The following is a 17,361-nucleotide window of genomic DNA, read 5'->3' as shown; positions in this document are numbered from 1 at the left end:
AGACTCCGTCTCAAAAATAAATAAATAAATAAATAAATAAATAAATAAATAAATAAATAAATAAATAAAATCAGACACATGAACAATCCATGCAGAGATCACTGCAGCTTTCTTTTTTTTTTTTTTTTTCCTCCCCTTGAGATCGCGTCTTCCTCTTGCTCAGCCTGGAGTGCAGTGGTACGATCACGGCTCTCTGGACTGGAGTCTCCCACTTCAGCCTCCCAAGTAGGGACCACAGTCACTGCGCCAGCACACACGACTAATTTTTGTATTTTTTGTAGAGAACAGGGTCTCACTATGTTGCCCAAACTAGCCTGGCCACTGCAGCTTTCTTAAGGGCCCTGGGGGTATAACAATTAAACCTGAGGTTAAGAGTTCGAGACCAGTCTGGCCAACATGGTGAAACCCTGTCTTTACTAAAACCAAAAACAAAAAAAGAAATTAGCTGGGTGTGGTGGTGGGCACCTGTAATCTCAGCTACTTGGGAGACTGAGGCAGAAGAATTGCTGGAACCCGGGAGACGGAGGTTGCAGTCAGCTGAGATAGCGCCATTTCACTCCAGACTGGGCGACAGAGAGGGCCTCCATCTCAAAAAATCAAAACAGGCCGGGTGCTGTGGCTCAGGCCTGTAATCCCAGCACTTTGGGAGGCTGAGGCGGGCGGATCAGAGGTCAGGAGATCGAGACCATCCTGGCTAACATGGTGAAACCCCGTCTCTACTAAAAATACAAAACATTAGCGAGGCATGGTTGTGGGCGCCTATAGTCCCAGCTACTTGGGAGGCTGAGGCAGGAGAATGGCGTGAACCCGGAAAGCGGAGCTTGCAGTGAGCGGAGATCGAGCCACTGCACTCCAGCCTGGGTGACAGAGCGAGACTCTATCTCAGAAACAAACAAACAACAAAAAAAGCATAACAACATAAAAATAATATTATCTGGCCGGGCGCGGTGGCTCAAGCCGGTAATCCCAGCGCAGTGCGAGGCCAAGGTGGGCGGATCGCTTGAGCCCCGGAGTTCGAGACGCCTGGGCAATATAACAAGACCCTGTCTGTACAAAACATAAATTAGCTGGGCGCGGTGGCGTGTGCCGCCTGTAGTCCGAGCAACTCAGGAGGCTGAAGCGGGAGGATCGCTTGAGCCCGGAAGGTCGAGGCTGCAGTGAGCCGTGATCACACCACTGCACTCCAGCCTGGGTGACACAGTGAAAATATTTCTCTAAAATAATACCAATAGTTTGCCCTGTAATTTGTAACTTAGGACGTAGTTACATAATAAAATGCAGACTTATCTCCACTTTGCGGAGTAGGAAACGAAGGCTCGGGTAGGTTAGGTGAGTTCCCCATGTCGTCGCGCTGCTTAAGTGGCAAAGCAGAGACTCAAGCTCTGTTCTCCCCAAAGCCTGGAGCCCTCACCCTGGGTGAGTCTGGCAGCTACCCCAGCCTCCAGCGCCCCCCTCTGACAAGGCTGGGATTCGCACGCCCCCTGCCGTCGGGGACAGGGTCTCTGCCCCTCCTCCGGGGCGGTGGTCCAGTGACGTCACCGCTTCTTTAAGACCCCCGCCTCCGCCCCGTCCCGACACTCGGCCTAGGAATTTCCCTTATCTCCTTCGCAGGTGAGTCCCGGGCAAGTGTGAGTGTTGGAGAGACGCCTCTTGGGGCCGGGTGCAGGGTGCTGGCGGCATGGGTAGGGGTGCATGCGAACTCGGGCTGCGGCCACCTAGATGCGCGAGTCCCTCAGGGGGTCGGGCGGTCTGCGCCCAAGCCTCCGAGGTGATCGGGTCCTTCGAGGCTACCAAGGGTTAAACGCCCCTCCCCCCTCCCCAGGGACAAAGACGCCGAAACCCCGCGCGCCCCTCCCCCACCTGTCTTGCCTTTCGGGGCGGGACGCCCCTCCCCCTTCCCCCCTCGCCTGGGGGAGGAGACCTTGCGGCTACTGCAGCTATAGAACCCTTCCTGGGCGAGCGGCTCCCAGGCTGGAGTGGTCGGGTGGGCCGGGGCGCCCTCTGACAGAGTCGGGCCTGCAGTGCATGGAAAAGAAAGGGGCAGGGGCACATTCACAGGGGAGAGGCTTGGGGCGCCTAGACCAGCGTGGCCCCGACCCTAGCTCGACCAGAGGCCTAACGGCTGGACCTGGGCGTTGGGGCAGCCTGCCCCAGCCAGTCTCCCCAAGGTGGCCTGCTCCGCCCAGGCCTGGAACCCCCCACACACCCCCGCCCCCCGCGCTAATGAGTAGAGCCTGCCCTCGGGCCACTGCCGGCCGGGGTAAGTTTAGGTCCAAGCCGTACAATGGAAGAACTCTGGGCAGTGGGAGACCACAGCAGTGGGAGGCCCTGGTAAGACGTGATCCCCTCCGCGACCTCCAACACTGCCTGGGATATGAGGGGACACAGGTGCAGGCCAGGTGGCGGTGGGAGAACTGGTGTTGAGGAGAATCTAGCACAGCATTTGGTCTAGAATTCACAGGAAAAGACCACAAGCCTTGAGGCTATGCTCTCCAGCCCCTAGGGGAGGTCAGAAGGGTGGGACCAGGGAGTCATTGAGTGACTTTGGGGAAGGAAGTGCTTTTAGGTGGGGGATTAATGATGTTTTTCTTCATCTCTCCTGCCCCTGGTGTCTGCCAGCCTGGGGTGTGGAACCAAGTTGTGAGGAACCTTGTTGAAATTAACAAGTTTTGGTCGGGTGCGGTGGCTCACACCTGTAATCCCAGAACTTTGGGAGGCCGAGGCGGGCAGATCACCTGAGGTCACGAGTTCGAGACCAGCCTGGCCAACTTAAGGAAACCCCATTTCTACTAAAAATACAAAAATTAAGGCCAAGCACGGTGGCTTATGCCTGTAATCCCAGCACTTTGGGAGGCCGAGGTGGGCAGATCACGAGGTCAGGAGATCGAGACCATCCTGGCTAACATAGTGAAACCCTGTCTCTACTAAAAATACAAAAAATTAGCCAGGCATGGTATTGGGCGTCGGTAGTCCCAGCTACTCGGGAGGCTGAGGCAGGAGAATGGTGTGAACCCAGAAGGAGGAGCTTGCAGTGAGCCGAGATCGCGTCCCCTGCACTCCAGCCTGGGCGACAGAGCGAGACTCCCTCTCAAAAAAAAAATTATCCAGGCGTGGGGGTGTGCACCTGTAATCGCAGCTATTTGGGAGGCTGAGGCAGGAGAATCACTTGAACCCGGGAGGCACAGGTTGCAGTGAGCTGAGATTGCACCACTGCACTCCAGCCTGGGCCACTGAGCGAGACTCCTTATCTCAAACAACAAAAAAAGAAATTGTCTAGTTTTGAGCCTTAAACTCAGGGCTAAAACTGAACCATTCTACACGTAAACTGCTTGGAAATCACACTGTCTTCTCATCCTGCTGTTTGCTGCCTTGCAGCCTGATGACTGGCCCTGGCCTTGGACTGTCATTGCGTAGGTTTCATCCTGTATTTTCCATTTGCACTCAGAATAGCCAGGGCAGGGCTGCTTGCACATTCACTGTTAGGAGCCAGTGCCTGTCACATAACTAGAAAGAATAATAAATGCTAAAGCATTAAGTGTTCATTTTGCCCATGAGAAGTGAGGCTCAGGGAGCATGTCTTGACCGAGTTCCGGGATGTGATGACGACTTTCCATGGTGCATGCCCCTAGTGTCCTGTCCACATGTGGCCTGAGGTCTGGACCTGCCAGGCCTCACCTTGCTGTGCTTCTGTCCCAAATACAGTGCAGCTCCTTCAACCTCGCCATGGCCTCTGCCGGAATGCAGATCCTAGGAGTCGTCCTGACACTGCTGGGTTGGGTGAATGGCCTGGTTTCCTGTGCCCTGCCCATGTGGAGAAGTACCTGGCTTTCATCGGCGAACCAGCACCGTGGTGGCCCAGGTGGTGTGGGAGGCTTGGTGGAATGTCCTGCGTGGTGCAGAGCCCGGCCAGATGCAGTGGCAGTTGTACGACTCCTTCCTGGCAGCTGCCGCAGGACCTGCAGGCCTGCACGTGCCTTCTGTGTCATTGCCTCCTTGTGGCCCTGGTTCGGCTTCTGGTCTACCTTTGCTGGGGCCAAGTGGTACCACCTTGTGGAGGGAGAAGGTTCCAAGGCCCGCCTGGCTGCTCACCTCGTGGATTGTCTTTGCATCTCAGGGTCCTGACGCTAATCCCGTGTGCGGACGGCGCATGCCATCATCCGGGAACTTCTATAATCCCCTGGTGCTGAGGCCAAAAGCGGGAGCTGGGGGCCTCCCTCTACTGGGCTGAGGCAGCCTCAGGCCTTTTTGTTGCTGGGTGGGGGGCTGCTGTGCCTGCACTTGCCCCCGCGGGGTCCGGGGCCCGAGCCATTACATGGCCGCTACTCGACATCTGCCCCTGCCATCTCTCGAGGGCCCTCTGAGTACCCCACCAGAATTACGTCTGACGTGGAGGGGAATGGGGCCTCCGCTGGCACTAGAGCCATCCAGAAGTCCAACAGTTTGGGATAGGTTGGTATCGATTTGTTTCTGCCTTCTGCTATTTTTTTTTTGACTGAGGATATTCTTAAGAATTCATTTGAAAACTGAACCAAGAAGATGGCTCAGACTCCACAGTTTTTTTTTTTTAGGCTCTGCTGTTTCTCTCCCTTGGATGATGGAGTACAGAGAGGCTGCTTTGAGATTTTGGATTTTGAACGCCATCTTAAAGCCAGTCGAGCTGTGGAACTAACGTGGGAGGCTGCTTGCTCTGCTGGCCTTTGCAACAAGATAGATGTCCCCAAGAGTTCCTGCTGCTGCTGGGGGCTGGCATTCCCTAGACAGTCACTGGACAACTGCCCCACATACTTGGGCTCGTGGAGCTCTCTCATCACCCCCTGGAAAAGCAAGTGGATCTGATTAACAAAGGATTGCCCCCCGGAACTTGTGACCTCCTGGCTCCGTCTGTCCGATGAGGAACGCCACACCCCGGGCCAGGTCCCAGCTATGTAGAACCACCCCCTACCTCCATCTAACACTGCACCCTCTGCCCTGCCCGCCCTTTACAGCTCACAGTTTTTACGCAAATAAAGCATGTTTTTGTTAGTGTGTTGTGGTGTTGCAGGGGGTTACTGAGTGGCCACCTGGCAGGGGAAGAGGTGGGCCTAAGATGAGTCCATGATCCTCCTCTGGCCCGTCGGCTTGAGTGAGCATACCCACCCAGGCAGACTGAGCCAGACCGTTGGCCTGACAGCCCACCAGGGGGCTACCTGGATCCCTGCCCAGCCCTAGTGGCGGCACAGATTAGCAGGGAGCCCAGTTACAAAATGCTCTTATTTCCAACTCGCGGGTGGGGATGTTGGGGAGGGGAGGGTGATGACAGGCCTCCCTGCCAACTCGAGGTTGGGAGGGCATGGTCTGCTCCTTGGTTTTGGAGCCAATGAGCTGCCGCCCTTTCAGGTGAGGTCCAGGGTTCCTGGGACAAGGGAGGGCTCAGAGAGAAGGAAGGCCAGCCAGTATCCTGGGCAACGGAAGGAAACAACTACTGGGGAGCCGGGGACAGGCCAGGGTGCCCAACACCTCTGGGCTGCCTAACTTGGGGAGAACATCAAGGGGAGCCCCATGAGAAGACTCAGCCAGGCCAGCTGACCCAGCCCTGCAGCCAGGCTATAGCCGGCTTTTGGAAAGTGGGGTTTTTCGGGAAGGAGTGTGGTGGAGCAGGGCATCTGTCACCAGGCCAAGGTGAAGGTGTGAGCAGTAGGGAGCAGCGCTCCCAGGGGAAGCCCCACCTCACACCGTAGCCCTCTTGTTCCCAGTCCAGACGCGCCTGAGCGGGAGGGGATGGGAGTAGCCCAGCCTCGGTCCCACGGCGCTCGACCTGGGGCGGGGGCACGTGCAGCAGAGGAGCCCCCGCCAGCATCAAGCAGTGCCGCTGCGCCCAGCCCAGGTAGAAGGGAGGCTCCCAGCTCCCGCTTGAGGCCCAGCCACCCAGGGGGTTGTAGAAAGTCCTGGAATGATGGCTGCGCCGTCCAGCACACAGGGATGAGCACCAGGATGCCAGCCGAGGAGGAGGGATGACTCCTGCGGGAGCACGATACGGGCCTTGGAAAGACCTTCATCCTCCACACATGTGGTAACATGGCACCTGTATGCCACCAGGAGGCCAAGCAGGGCAGCAGGGGGCCGATACACAGAGGCACGTGCAGCCTGTAGGCTTGCCAGCGCCAGCAGCGATCGTACACCTTGCACTGCATCTGGCCCGTGCTCTGCACCCACGCAGACATCCACAGCCCTCCCACACCACCTGGGCCAATACGATGTCCGTTGCCGATGAAGGCGGTCACCTTCCACAGGGCAGGGCACAGGACACCAGGGTCCCCAGCCAGCCCAGCACAGCCAGGGTCATGCCCAGCAGTTCTAAGCCAGTCGAAGCCATCTGCCCCTCCGTTAGGTCTTCTCGGCCCCAGGCAGCCTAGGTGACCCAAAGGGTGTGTCTGGTGTGCTGGGGGGTGTCTCTGTGCCCGGCAGGAGGGGAAGGCTTGTTGGTGTCCCCAGGCCAGGCCAGTCCTCAGTTCTGTGAACCTCTTGAAAGGCTCCTCCTCTCCGTGCCTCTTGCAGGTGTCTCTGGTCCTTGCGGAGCACAAAGCAGACTCCTGGTCCCACTCAGCTGAGTGGTGGGTGTCACCTCGAGGGGCCTCTGCCCATTGAATGCCGTGAGGGTGCTGCTGCTCTTGCCACCCTACTGTCACACCTGGGCTGAGCTCACACGGGCCCTCCGGATGCACTGCCAGGCTGAGGACATCCGCGTCCCCTGCGGGCTGGCACAGGTTCCCACGAAGCGACTCTGACAGTGCCACCTGAGGACTCTGCAGGCTCTCAGCTGCAGGCGGGGTTTTAAGGCCCAGGCAGGGGAGGAGCAGAGTGAAGTGCAGGGAGGCCAGGATAGGGGAGACCTGAGCCATGGGGAGGGTGCGAGGCTGGGGATTTGTGGGCAGTGGGTGGATGAGAGGCCTGGGGGTCAGTGGGGGAGCTGCGACTGAGTGACGACAGGGGAGGAAGAGCATCCGTAGCATCTGTGCATGTGGGAACCAAGGGTAAAGGAGGGGAAGATGGAGGACAAGCTGAGGAAGAAGAGAGGGATTGGGGACCAAAAAAGTAACAGGCTCAGGACAGAAACACACACAGGGGGCGTTGGCGTGCCTTCCTGAGCCTCCTCCTCCCGCAGCCCCTCCCGGCCGCCTCTGCTCTCCCCGGGCCCAGTTTTGTGATGCAAACATGCCCCAGCTCCCCAAGTATCGCACACCCCCACCCGCCTGGGACTCTCAGGAATCTGATCCATCCCCCATCTCAGCCCAGTGGCCCTGATAGCTCCCAGGGGAAGAGCCCTGCCCGTACTGTTCCCCGGACGACAGGTGCCTGGCGCCCAGCTCAGGTGGCATCGCCCTGGCAACGGCCTAGAAAACTACCCACCCTTCAACCTCAGCTCAGGTGCACTCTTGCCACCCTCGCTGCTGAAAACGAGGCTGAGCTGAGCTGACTAAGGTCTCCAGAGGCCAGAGGATAAGGGGCCTGTTGTGAAGGTTGGGGGACCCTCAGGAAGGAGGATGGAGGTGGGAGGGGCTTGGGCTGGAACCCAGGGTGAGGCGCAGCCCAGGACTCAGTTATCTTCTGTGAGTGGGTGAGTGAGTGGCCAGTCAGGCCTCCCGGGACAAGACACCCCAGAGGTGGGCACGGGAGTTAAGTCCAGGGACTCAAGTGTCCCCAAGACCTGCCTTCCAGTGTGCAGGAAAGCCTTTCCTCTGGAAAAACTCCCTCAGAGCCTGTGATTCCACTCACGGGGACAGCCTGGGAGTCCCACTGACCGAAGCTCAAATCCTGACCCCTGTCTGGGACAGATCATGGAAGGTCAAGGTCCTTAACTTCCTTTGGTCAAAGACCCACTTGAGAAACCCCATGGGACTCACAGAGAAAGCACCCACAAAAATGTGCCCGTCATTTGCGGGGGAGGGTTCATGAACTCCCTCAAGCCCCTGCCCGGGTGCTAAGAACCTCTGAAGATTGTTGTCTGAAAAAGGGGCGTGACGTCGGCCTGTAGTCCCAGCACTTTGGGAGGCCAAGTTGGGTGAATCACCAGGGTCGGAGTTTGAGAGCACCCTGGCCAACATGGTGAACCCCATCTCTACTAAAAATACAAAAAAATTAGGTATCCCAGCACTTTGAGAGGCTGAGGCAGGTGGATCAGGAGGTCAAGAGATCGAGACCATCCTGGCCAACATGGTGAAACCCCGTCTCTACTAAAAATACAAAAGTTAGCTGGGCATGGTGGCACGAGTCTGTAGTCCCAGCTACTCGCTACTCTGGAGGCTGAGGCAGAAGAATCACTTGAACCCAGGAGGCGGAGGTTGTAGTGAGCCAAGATCGCACCACTCCACTCCAGCCTGGCAACACAGTGAGATTCCATCTCAAAAAAAAAAAAAAAAAAACAAGGAAAAAACAATTACCTGGCTGTGGTGGCAGGCGCCTGTAATCCCAGCTACTTGGGAGGCTGAGGCAGAAGAATCGCTTGAACCCAGGAGGCAGAGGTTGCAGTGAGCCGAGATCGCACCACTGCACTCCAGCCTGGGTGACAGTGAGAGACTCTGTCTCAAAAAAAAAAAAAAAAAAAAAAAAAGAAAAGCCATGTGAGGAAGATTCCCTCCATTCACACACTTTCCAGGGCGGTACAGAGGATCCTCAGAGTGGGCCCTCAGCTGGGACTGCCTCTTACCCGCCTGGTGCTGGGAGAGCTAGGGTGTGCTGGAGCCCACTAGCCAGTGCGGGCAGGGCTGGGGTGCCCACCACACACATCTGGTGGCTGTACCACTTCACGGCACTGCCTTCAGGGAGCCAGTGGCCAGGCACGCCCCTGCCCAGTGCCCCTCACCTATTCGGTGGGACATTGTGTATAAAGGGCTCTAACCTCAAGGAGCGTTCAGGGTTCAAATCCAGGAGTATGAGCATCACTTCTGCGAAAGGTTTTAGCATCTTTTGGGTCTGGGCACTGAGGCTCACACCTGTAATCCCAGCGCTTAAGAGGCCAAGGTGGGAGGATTGCTTAAGGCCAGGAGCTTGAGACCAGCCTGGGCAACATAGTGAGACACCATTTCTAAAACAAACAAACAAACAAAATACAAAAATTAGCTGAGTGAGGTGGTTCCTGTCTGTAGTCCCAGCTACTCAGGAGGCTGAGGTGGGAGGGTCTCTTGAGCCCAGGAGTAGTGAGCTATGATTATGCCACTGCAGTCCATCCTAGGTGAGACCCTGTTTCTATTTAAAAAAAAAAAAAAATGATACTTTTGGAAGAGAGATTTATACTTTCCTTCAGATTTGCAAAGGGGCCTTGACCCAAAACAGCTTAAGATCCTCCCCTGCAAACACAGAGACTGAGGCCAACGCCAGTCAGCCTCACCTCCTCTTCACCACCCCTTTCCACTGAGGGGGGCTCCTCCGGTACGAGGGGCTGACCTGGTGGCCCCACAGAGTCTGGGAGATGGGGGATGATGACAGGGGCTGGAAAATGGCCACCGATGGACTCAGGGAATCTTGTGGTGGGTTTGTCCAGCTCACCCAGCCCCCGGGGCTTGGATTTCACAGGATGGGGGTGGGGAGAGCAGAGAATTGTAGACGGAGGCAAGCCAGTCAGTGGGCTCCCTCGCAGCCTTCCAGGGGCCTCCAGGAATCCAGTCGCACAGGTTTGGGCAGCTGTCAGGAGGCAGCAGCAAGCCTGGCTCTCTGGAAGGCCCCCCACCCTGCAGCCCCAACCCAGGGGCTATTCTCTTCCCCGCGCTAGAACCAATCCTCCTCTTTCTAGGGCCTAAGGTGATCGGCTCATCCCACTTTTTCGAGGGACATTCCCAGTTTGAATATTGGGTCCTGCATCCCAGGGAAACCGGGACAGCTGGTCCACTTGCCGTCCGGCCCTGCGGTTCCACAGGCAGCTCTAAACCCCTACGTTGTAGCCCAGTGGCGGGCTGCACACATCCGGTGAGCATTGTGCCTGGAAAGGGCATAAGAGGACCTCAGGGTTTTTTTGTTGTTGTTGTTTTTTGAGATGGGAGTTTCACATTCGTTGCCCACGCTGGATGCAATGGCACAATCTCGGCTCACTGCAACCTCTGTCTCCCGGGTTCAAGCTATTCTCCTGCCTCAGCCTCCCAAGTAGCTGAGATTACAGGCATGCGCCACCACAGTCAGTTATTTATTTATTTATTTTAATTTATTAGAGACGGGGTTTCACCATGTTGGTCAGGCTGGTCTCGAACTCCTGACCTCAGGTGATCCGCCCGCCTCAGCCTCCCAAAGTGCTAGGATTACAGGCAAGCGCCACTGCACTTGCTCGGCGACGCCAGGTTTTTTCGTTTTGTTTTCTGAGATGGAATCTCGCTCGGTCGCCCAGGCTGGAGTGCAGTGGCGTGATCTTGGCTCACTGCAACCTCGCAACCTCCGCCTCCTGGGTTCAAGCGATTCTCCTGCCTCAGCCTCCCAAGTAGCTGGAACTACAGGCATGTGCCAATACGCCCAGCTAATTTTTGTATTTTTATTAGATACCGGGTTTCACCATATTGGCCAGGCTGGTCTCGAACTCCTGACCTCGTGATCCGCCTGCCTCGGCCTCCCAAAGTGCTGGGATCACAGGTGTGATCCACTGCGTCCAGCCAACCCCAGGTTTTTAAAACCCCAATTCCTCTTTGACCCAACATCTCCACATTGGAGCAAGGAGGAAAGCAAGCCGACACTCCAGGGACTAGCCAGCTGCATGTGTGACGGCTGCTCAGTGGACACGCACACCCCCACCACAGGCCCCAACCCGCTGGACTTGCCTTCACAGTGGCCCGGTGCAGCTTCAGCCTCCTCCCACCCCGACTCCCACTCCAGGTCTCTAAGATAAAACAAAGTATCTCCACAAGCGCCTTGGGGAGAGTAAAAGTGGGGGAACATCTCGGAACCTAGGACAGGCTGGAAGAGGGTGGTTGGGGACCTGCCCACGGTGGGAGGATTCCCAGGACACATGGGCAGCAATTCACCTGTTGTCCTCAGCCCTCGCTAGGCCTGGGTTGGGAGGTCCCAGACCCTCTCCTAGGCCCGCGTGCACCTGGATTCAGTTGGATCTTGGGAACGGAAGGGTTAAGGTTGGGGCTGAATCCGAGACTTCAAGGGCCGGAATGCCATTGATATGGAGAAGTAGGAGCCCCTGGTGTAGTTACCATCTCAATGGCACTTTAAAGTTCCCCTCCCCCATCTGCCAGGTTGGGGAAAGAGGTGGGGAGGGGAACCTTCCCCACTGTACTACCCTGGGAGGAAAGGAAGCCGGCCCTCCACCAGCCCCTTCCTGGAGCGACAAAATGGACCTTGTTTTTGTTCCGTCTAGGAGGAACGAGGAGCAGGGAGACTCAGGTGGGCAGAAGAAACCAGGGATCAGCTTAGATAGGGTCGAAGTGGGTTAACCCACGCCTCTTAGAGGGGGAAGTGCGGCCCGAGGACAAAGAAAGGGAACGAAGTTACCAGGAGCTACCATGCGGCAGGAATGGTGCGGGGGTGGGTGTGGGGACTGCACACTAAGAACCCCAAGGGCAGAGTCACCCACTGCGCAGAGAACTGCATCTGGATCTGATAACGAAGGAGGCCCCCTCCACCTGCTGGCTCACTCTCACTGCCACGTCCCTGGCAAGGGACGTGCCCTTTGCTCCCCACTTGCAGGAGGCAGCAGGCTGGGCTCCTAGAACCCCATGCGGATCCCACCCCAGGGCTCCCTGGGCAAGTCACAGCTGCCCAAACCTCAGGTGCCTCCTGGCTGTAAAGCAGAGAGGAGACAGTTCTGCTTCAACCCTGGCACATCCCTGGACTAGTGCCTTGGGGATCGAAGTAGGTATTGACTCAAGGCAAGCATATTTTGTCAGAAGCATAATGGAAGTTTCACTTGTAAACCTGGGCAGACTCCATTGACTGTGTAACAATTAACTTTATTAATAATCAGTAGTAATTGTCAGTTTCAACCAGCAGCAGTTGTGGCTCCCACCCTTTTGAGGGTGGGGGCCCCATGGCTAATGCTGTCTTTAAGAACACACAGCGGTCTGTGTACTTCCTGTTTCTTAGCTGAGAGAGGAGGCCTCAACAATATAAAGTACGGGAGCGGCAAGCCAATGGGAATGGGCACCTGGCCATAAGTCAGAGAAGGGGAAGGAGTCACTTTATTCTCTTTTCTTCTGGTGCCAGTAAGAACTTTATCAAGGTACTAGTGCCATCAGCTCCTACCCAAAGGCAGCCAAGGCTCCAGGTCAGCAAGACAGATTTAAAACACATTATGTTCGGCGGGTGCGGTGACTCACGCCTGTAATCCCAGCACTTTGGGAGTCCGAGGCGGGTGGATCACGAGGTCAGGAGATCTAGACCATCCTGGCGAACACGGTGAAACCCCATCTCTATTTAAAAAATACAAAAAACTTAGCCGGGCGTGGCGGCGAGTGCCTATAGTCCCAGCTAATTGGGAGGTTGAGGCAGGAGAATGGTGTGAACCCAGGAGAGGGAGTTTGCAGTGAGACGAGATCGTGCCACTGCACCCCAGTCTGGGGGACAGAGCAAGACTCCGTCTCAAAAAAAAAAAAAAAAATTACGTTTTGGGAAGACAGCTGGAAAGATAGGCAAGCCCCACAGGCGAGAGGACACTGCCTGTCCAGATTGGACGGGGGCAGGCAAAACGATACTTCCACCCACTAAGCCCTGGAATCTGTGAATGTGACCTCACTTGATAAAAGAGCCTTTGCACATGTAATTAAACTAAGGATATCAAAATGAGGTTATCCTAGATTTCAGGCAGCCCCTACATTCAACAACAATCCAACCTCTTACAAGATAAAAACAGAGGGAGATTGGAGACAGACATGGGAAGAAGGCCATGTGAAGATGGAGGCAGGAACTCCTGTGATGCGGCCACAAGCCACAGAGGGCCTGGAGCCAGCGGGAGCTGGGAGAGGCGGGAGGCATCCTCCCCTAGCACCTGTGAAGGGAACAGGGTCCTGCCCACACCTTGATTTTTGACTTCTGGCCTCCAGAACTGTAAAGAATAAATTTCTGTTGTTTGAAGTCACTCTGTGTATAAATTTGTTACTGCAGTCACAAAGAACTAGTACACTGCCCTTCTTGATGGTGGGTCTCGGGCTCTCTGAGGTCCCCTAGGGTCAAGGTTGGCTTCCTGATACCAATCCTGGGCTGCTGGAGTGGAGCCCACTGAGATAGAACTTCTGCCTGATTACCTGAGCTCAGGCCACCTAGGGAACAAAGAGAACTTTATTAAGTTGTAGAGGCTGCACAGAAACTGGCGGGTGGGGTGCAGGCAAAGCTGGAAAGAACAGGAGCTTCCTCTCAGGGCCCAGCGCGGGTGGGGGTGGGGGAAGCTCTCCTGTCCCGTGGGGATGACTTCACAGCCTTTGCACGTGACCCTCGGGTCCAGTATCGATCCACACCGCTGCTTCCCTGGTGCGCAACAGCCAGCCCGACCCCTGGATCTGTCAAGTTGAAAATTTGACTCCTGGCCGGGCGCGGTGGCTCAAGCCTGTAATCCCAGCACTTTGGGAGGCCGAGACGGGCGGATCACGAGGTCAAGAGATCGAGACCATCCTGGCTAACATGGTGAAACCCCGTCTCTACTAAAATACCAAAAAAACTAGCCGGGCGAGGTGGCGGGCGCCTGTAGTCCCAGCTACTCCGGAGGCTGAGGCAGGAGAATGGCGTAAACCCGGGAGGCGGAGCTTGCAGTGAGCTGAAATCTGGCCACTGCACTCCAGCCTGGGCGACAGAGCGAGACTCCGTCTCAAAAAAAAAAAAAAAAGAAAGAAAAAGAAAATCTGACTTCTGAAGACTTTTGAGAGGCCGAGCACGGTGGCTTACGCCTGTAATCCCAGCACTTTGGGAAGTCGAGGTGGGCGGATCACCTGAGGTCTGGAGTTCCAGACCAGGCTGACCAACATGGAGAAACCTGTATCTACTAAAAATAGAAAATTAGCTGGGCGTGGTGGCGCATGCCTGTAAACTCAGCTACTCGGGAGGCTGAGGCAGGAGAATCGCTTGAACCCAGGAGGCGGAAAGTGCCATTGCACTCCAGCCTGGGCAACAAGAACAAAACTCCGTCTCAAAAAAAAAAAAGATTTTTGAGGCAGGATCAGAATTTTCAAGAGCCATACACTGAGGATGGCCTTAACCATGGCATCCAGACCCTTTATTTATAAGAGAAATGAAATATTTGGATATAAAGCACTTTCAACTTTTGTTTTTATACCCTTGATCCCCATGTCCTTGGACATGTGCTGTGGGCCCCGCTCGCTGCCCTGATCACTAACCAGGTTATCAGCTCAGCGGATGGGTTACATTCTCAAATAACCTAGCAAGAGGCCTGCTGGAGGGCTAGAGGGGAAAATGGAAGAAAGACCCGAATCTTTAGACGAGTCTATTTTCTATTTGGTAGAGAAAGTTTCGCTTCTTTCTTTACCAAACCTTGGCTGCTTCCGATTCCCCTTCTCTCTTCCCCAAACTGGGCTCTAACCCCCGTCCTCTGAATCCACGCTCGGGGAAGGTGGCTAGGGGCACTGGCCCTGTCGGGGCTGCCTACTCACCCGCCGCGGGAGGGGCCGGGTCAGAGGGGCGGCGACAAGAAAAAATGCAGCGGCGGGGCGAGGGGAGGCGGGGGCAGCGGCACAGTGTCGCCGGTCGCGGGGGCGCCAGTAGCTGAAAGGCGAGGTCGCCGTTGGCAGCGAGGTAGCGGCTGCGGGGGGCTGGAGAGCAGGGGGCGGGAGGCAGCTGCGCAGCCCACGGGCCCGGGGCGCGGCGGCGGCCTCTGGGCAGCCGGAGCAGACGGCCACGCTGCACCGCGGCCGGCCGGGTGGCGCGGCGGGGCACGCGCAAGGCGTAGCGGGCGCGGCAGGGGGTCGCGTGCAGTGCGAGGGGCGGCGCGGGGGCGGGCCGCGGCGGGGATGCGGGCAGAGCGCGACGCTACGTCCGGAGGGAGGGGGCGCGAGCTCGGGTCAAGCGCCAGGTACGCGCTGGGGCCAGGGCAGCCCAACCAAGACGGCTCGGGCCGCAGGCGGAGCGCGGGCAGCGGCGGCAGCTCAGCCAGGGCGAGCGTGGAGGGCGGCGACGCGCGGCCCGCGGCGCCTCAGGCGGGCGGCAGGCCGGGCAACAGGCGGGTGCGGCAGGGAGAGGCGCGGGTGCGGGGTTGGCGGCAGCGTGAGCGGGCGCCGGCCGCAGTCGCGAGTGGGCGCTGGGCGCGGGGGCGAGCCGCGGGTGCGAGCTGGAGCGGGGCAGCCGTGCCGCCAGCTTGGCTGCGGCCGCGACCTCAAGGCCCCCGAGCGCGCCGCCCGCCGTGACCTCGTACCTCTGGAGGTGGCCACGCGCCGCACTCCGACCGGCCCGGCCAATGGCAGACGCCCGCCGCCGCGCTCCAACCAATCAGGGTCCAGTGCGCTCGCGGCCTACGGGTCCCTCCCGGTAGCTGGCAAGGGCTACCCTTGGCAGCCAATCAGAGATATCAGCGCATTCCTACAAGTTCTTCTTCCCGCCCTCTCCTGGTCCCAGCCAATCGCTGTGTCCCAAGTGTCACCGCTGCTCCCTGCCCTCAACTAGCCTGGAGACCAGGCGCTGCACACGCGCAGTGAGCGCCCCCACTTGGCCTGCGGGTTTGCAGATTCACTGCGATCCCGAGGCTACTCGCCTCAACGATTTTTTTTGTTTGTTTTTTAGATGGCTTTTTTGGGGACTGAGTTTCACTCTGGCTCCCAGGCTAAGTGCAGTGATGCGGTCACGGCTCAGTGAAGCTTCGACCTCCTGCACTAAAGCAGTTCTCCTGCCTCAGCCTCCACAGGTAGCCGGGACTACAGGCGCGCGCCACTACACCGGCTAATTGTTATACTTTTTTTAAATTAAAAAAAAAAACGCTTTTTTTTTTTAGATGGAGTCTCGCTCTATCGCCCAGACGAGTGTATTGGCGCAATCTCAGCTGCAACCTCCGCCTTCTGGGTTCAAACGAGTCTCCTGCCTCAGTCTCCTGAGTAGATGGGATTGCGGGCGCCCTCCACCACGCCCGGTTAATTTTTGTGTTTTTAGTAGAGACGGGGTTTCTCCGTGTTGGCCAGGCTGGTCTCTAACTCCTGACCTCATGTCCTCAGGTGATGCAGCCGCCTCGGCCTCCCAAAGTGTTGGGATTAGAGGCGTGAGCCTCCGCGCCCGGCCTAATTATTATATTTTGTGTACAGATGGAGTCTCACCATGTTGCCCAGGCTGGTCTCGAGCTCCTAGGCTCAAGCGATCCGTCGGCCTCAGTCTTCCAAAGTGCTGCGATTCCAGGCATGACCTACCGCGCCCGCCCCGCGACGCCACCGATTTGGAGTGTGAGATTGTCCTCTCGTTGCTATTTACCCATTGCAACTCAGGTATGAGGATCCTGTGTGGATGGGTCACGGTATACAGATTTCCATTCAGTTATAAGAAAGATAAAACGATATCCCAATTCAAAAGCAAAGTTTGGTGATAATATACTTAGCGTTTGTGTTCAAGTTCCTAAGAACGATTGTAAATGACAGATGGGTGAGAATCTGGTAGCTGAGAACAAAAAGGATAAAATGGTCAATCTATTCAAAATTGGAATATAGAAACTTTTTCTTTTTGAGACAGGATCTTGCTTTTTCGCCCAGGCTGGAGTACGTAGCGCCATCATGGCTCACTGCAGCCTCGACCTCCTGGGCTCAAGTAATTCTCTTACCTCAGCCTCCCAAGTAACTGAGACTACAGGCATGTACCACCCTGCCAGGCTAATTTTTTAATTTGTGGAGATAGGAGTCGCTAGGCGCGGTGGCTCACGCCTATAATCACAGCACTTTGGGAGGCCAAGGCGGGCAGATCGTGAGGTCAGGAGTTCAAGACCAGCCTGACCAACATGGTGAAACCTCGTCTCTACTAAAAATACAAAAATTAGAGGTTGCAGTGAGCCGAGATTGTGCCACCACACTCCAACCTAGGCTACAGAGTGAGACTCCATCTCAAAAAAAAAAAGAGATGGGAGTCTCACTATGGTGCCTAGGCTGCTGTCGGACTCCTGGGCTCAAGCAATCCTCCTGCCTCAGCCTCCCAAAGTGCTGGGATTACAGGTGTGAGCCACTGCACCTGGTGGAGACGTTTATAAGAACAATTAAAATAATATTACAACAATGTTTCTTGGTGTTAAGGGATATCATCCACTGCCCTGAGAGTCTGGTCAGTGGCCACTGAGCAGATGTTGGCTCCTAATCCTATTCTACAGTAAAGAGAAAAACCTTGGAATGTAGTTTACTCCATGCTGTGGTGCAGAGAAAGACAAGATCATTTGAATATTTTTATTTTTATTTTTTTTTTTATTTTTATTTATTTATTTTTTTTGAGACG

The 17,361-nt window shown here is 56.2% G+C and overlaps 3 protein-coding genes across 3 annotated transcripts in view; 2 read left to right on the top strand and 1 right to left on the bottom strand.

Annotated features, from left to right (window-relative positions):
* The first annotated feature begins 1,592 nt into the window (after positions 1 to 1,592).
* CLDN6 (claudin 6) lies at positions 1,593 to 4,449 on the top strand. Its single transcript, XM_017863854.1, is given in 8 exon segments — positions 1,593 to 1,611; positions 3,703 to 3,837; positions 3,839 to 3,943; positions 3,945 to 3,965; positions 3,967 to 4,050; positions 4,115 to 4,191; positions 4,193 to 4,238; positions 4,240 to 4,449. Coding segments are annotated over 7 exon segments (657 nt in total). The 5' UTR covers positions 1,593 to 1,611; positions 3,703 to 3,723.
* Positions 4,450 to 5,645: 1,196 nt separating this feature from the next.
* Positions 5,646 to 6,352, bottom strand: CLDN9 (claudin 9). Its single transcript, XM_017863853.1, is given in 6 exon segments — positions 5,646 to 5,759; positions 5,761 to 5,822; positions 5,825 to 5,978; positions 5,980 to 6,149; positions 6,152 to 6,268; positions 6,271 to 6,352. Coding segments are annotated over 6 exon segments (699 nt in total).
* A 9,855-nt stretch (positions 6,353 to 16,207) lies between these two features.
* Positions 16,208 to 17,361, top strand: part of LOC108523326 (uncharacterized) — a 6,702-nt gene continuing 5,548 nt past the window's right edge. Inside the window, exon 1 of the mRNA XM_017863857.1 lies at positions 16,208 to 16,373. The gene's annotated coding sequence lies outside the window, so the exon portion shown is untranslated. The remainder of the gene's footprint in view (positions 16,374 to 17,361) is intronic.

This window comes from Rhinopithecus bieti, unplaced genomic scaffold, assembly GCF_001698545.2.
Source record: "Rhinopithecus bieti isolate Rb0 unplaced genomic scaffold, ASM169854v2 scaffold_72735, whole genome shotgun sequence".
In the NCBI taxonomy this organism is placed as follows: Eukaryota; Metazoa; Chordata; class Mammalia; order Primates; family Cercopithecidae; genus Rhinopithecus; species Rhinopithecus bieti.
This window is presented reverse-complemented; position numbering and strand designations above follow the sequence as displayed.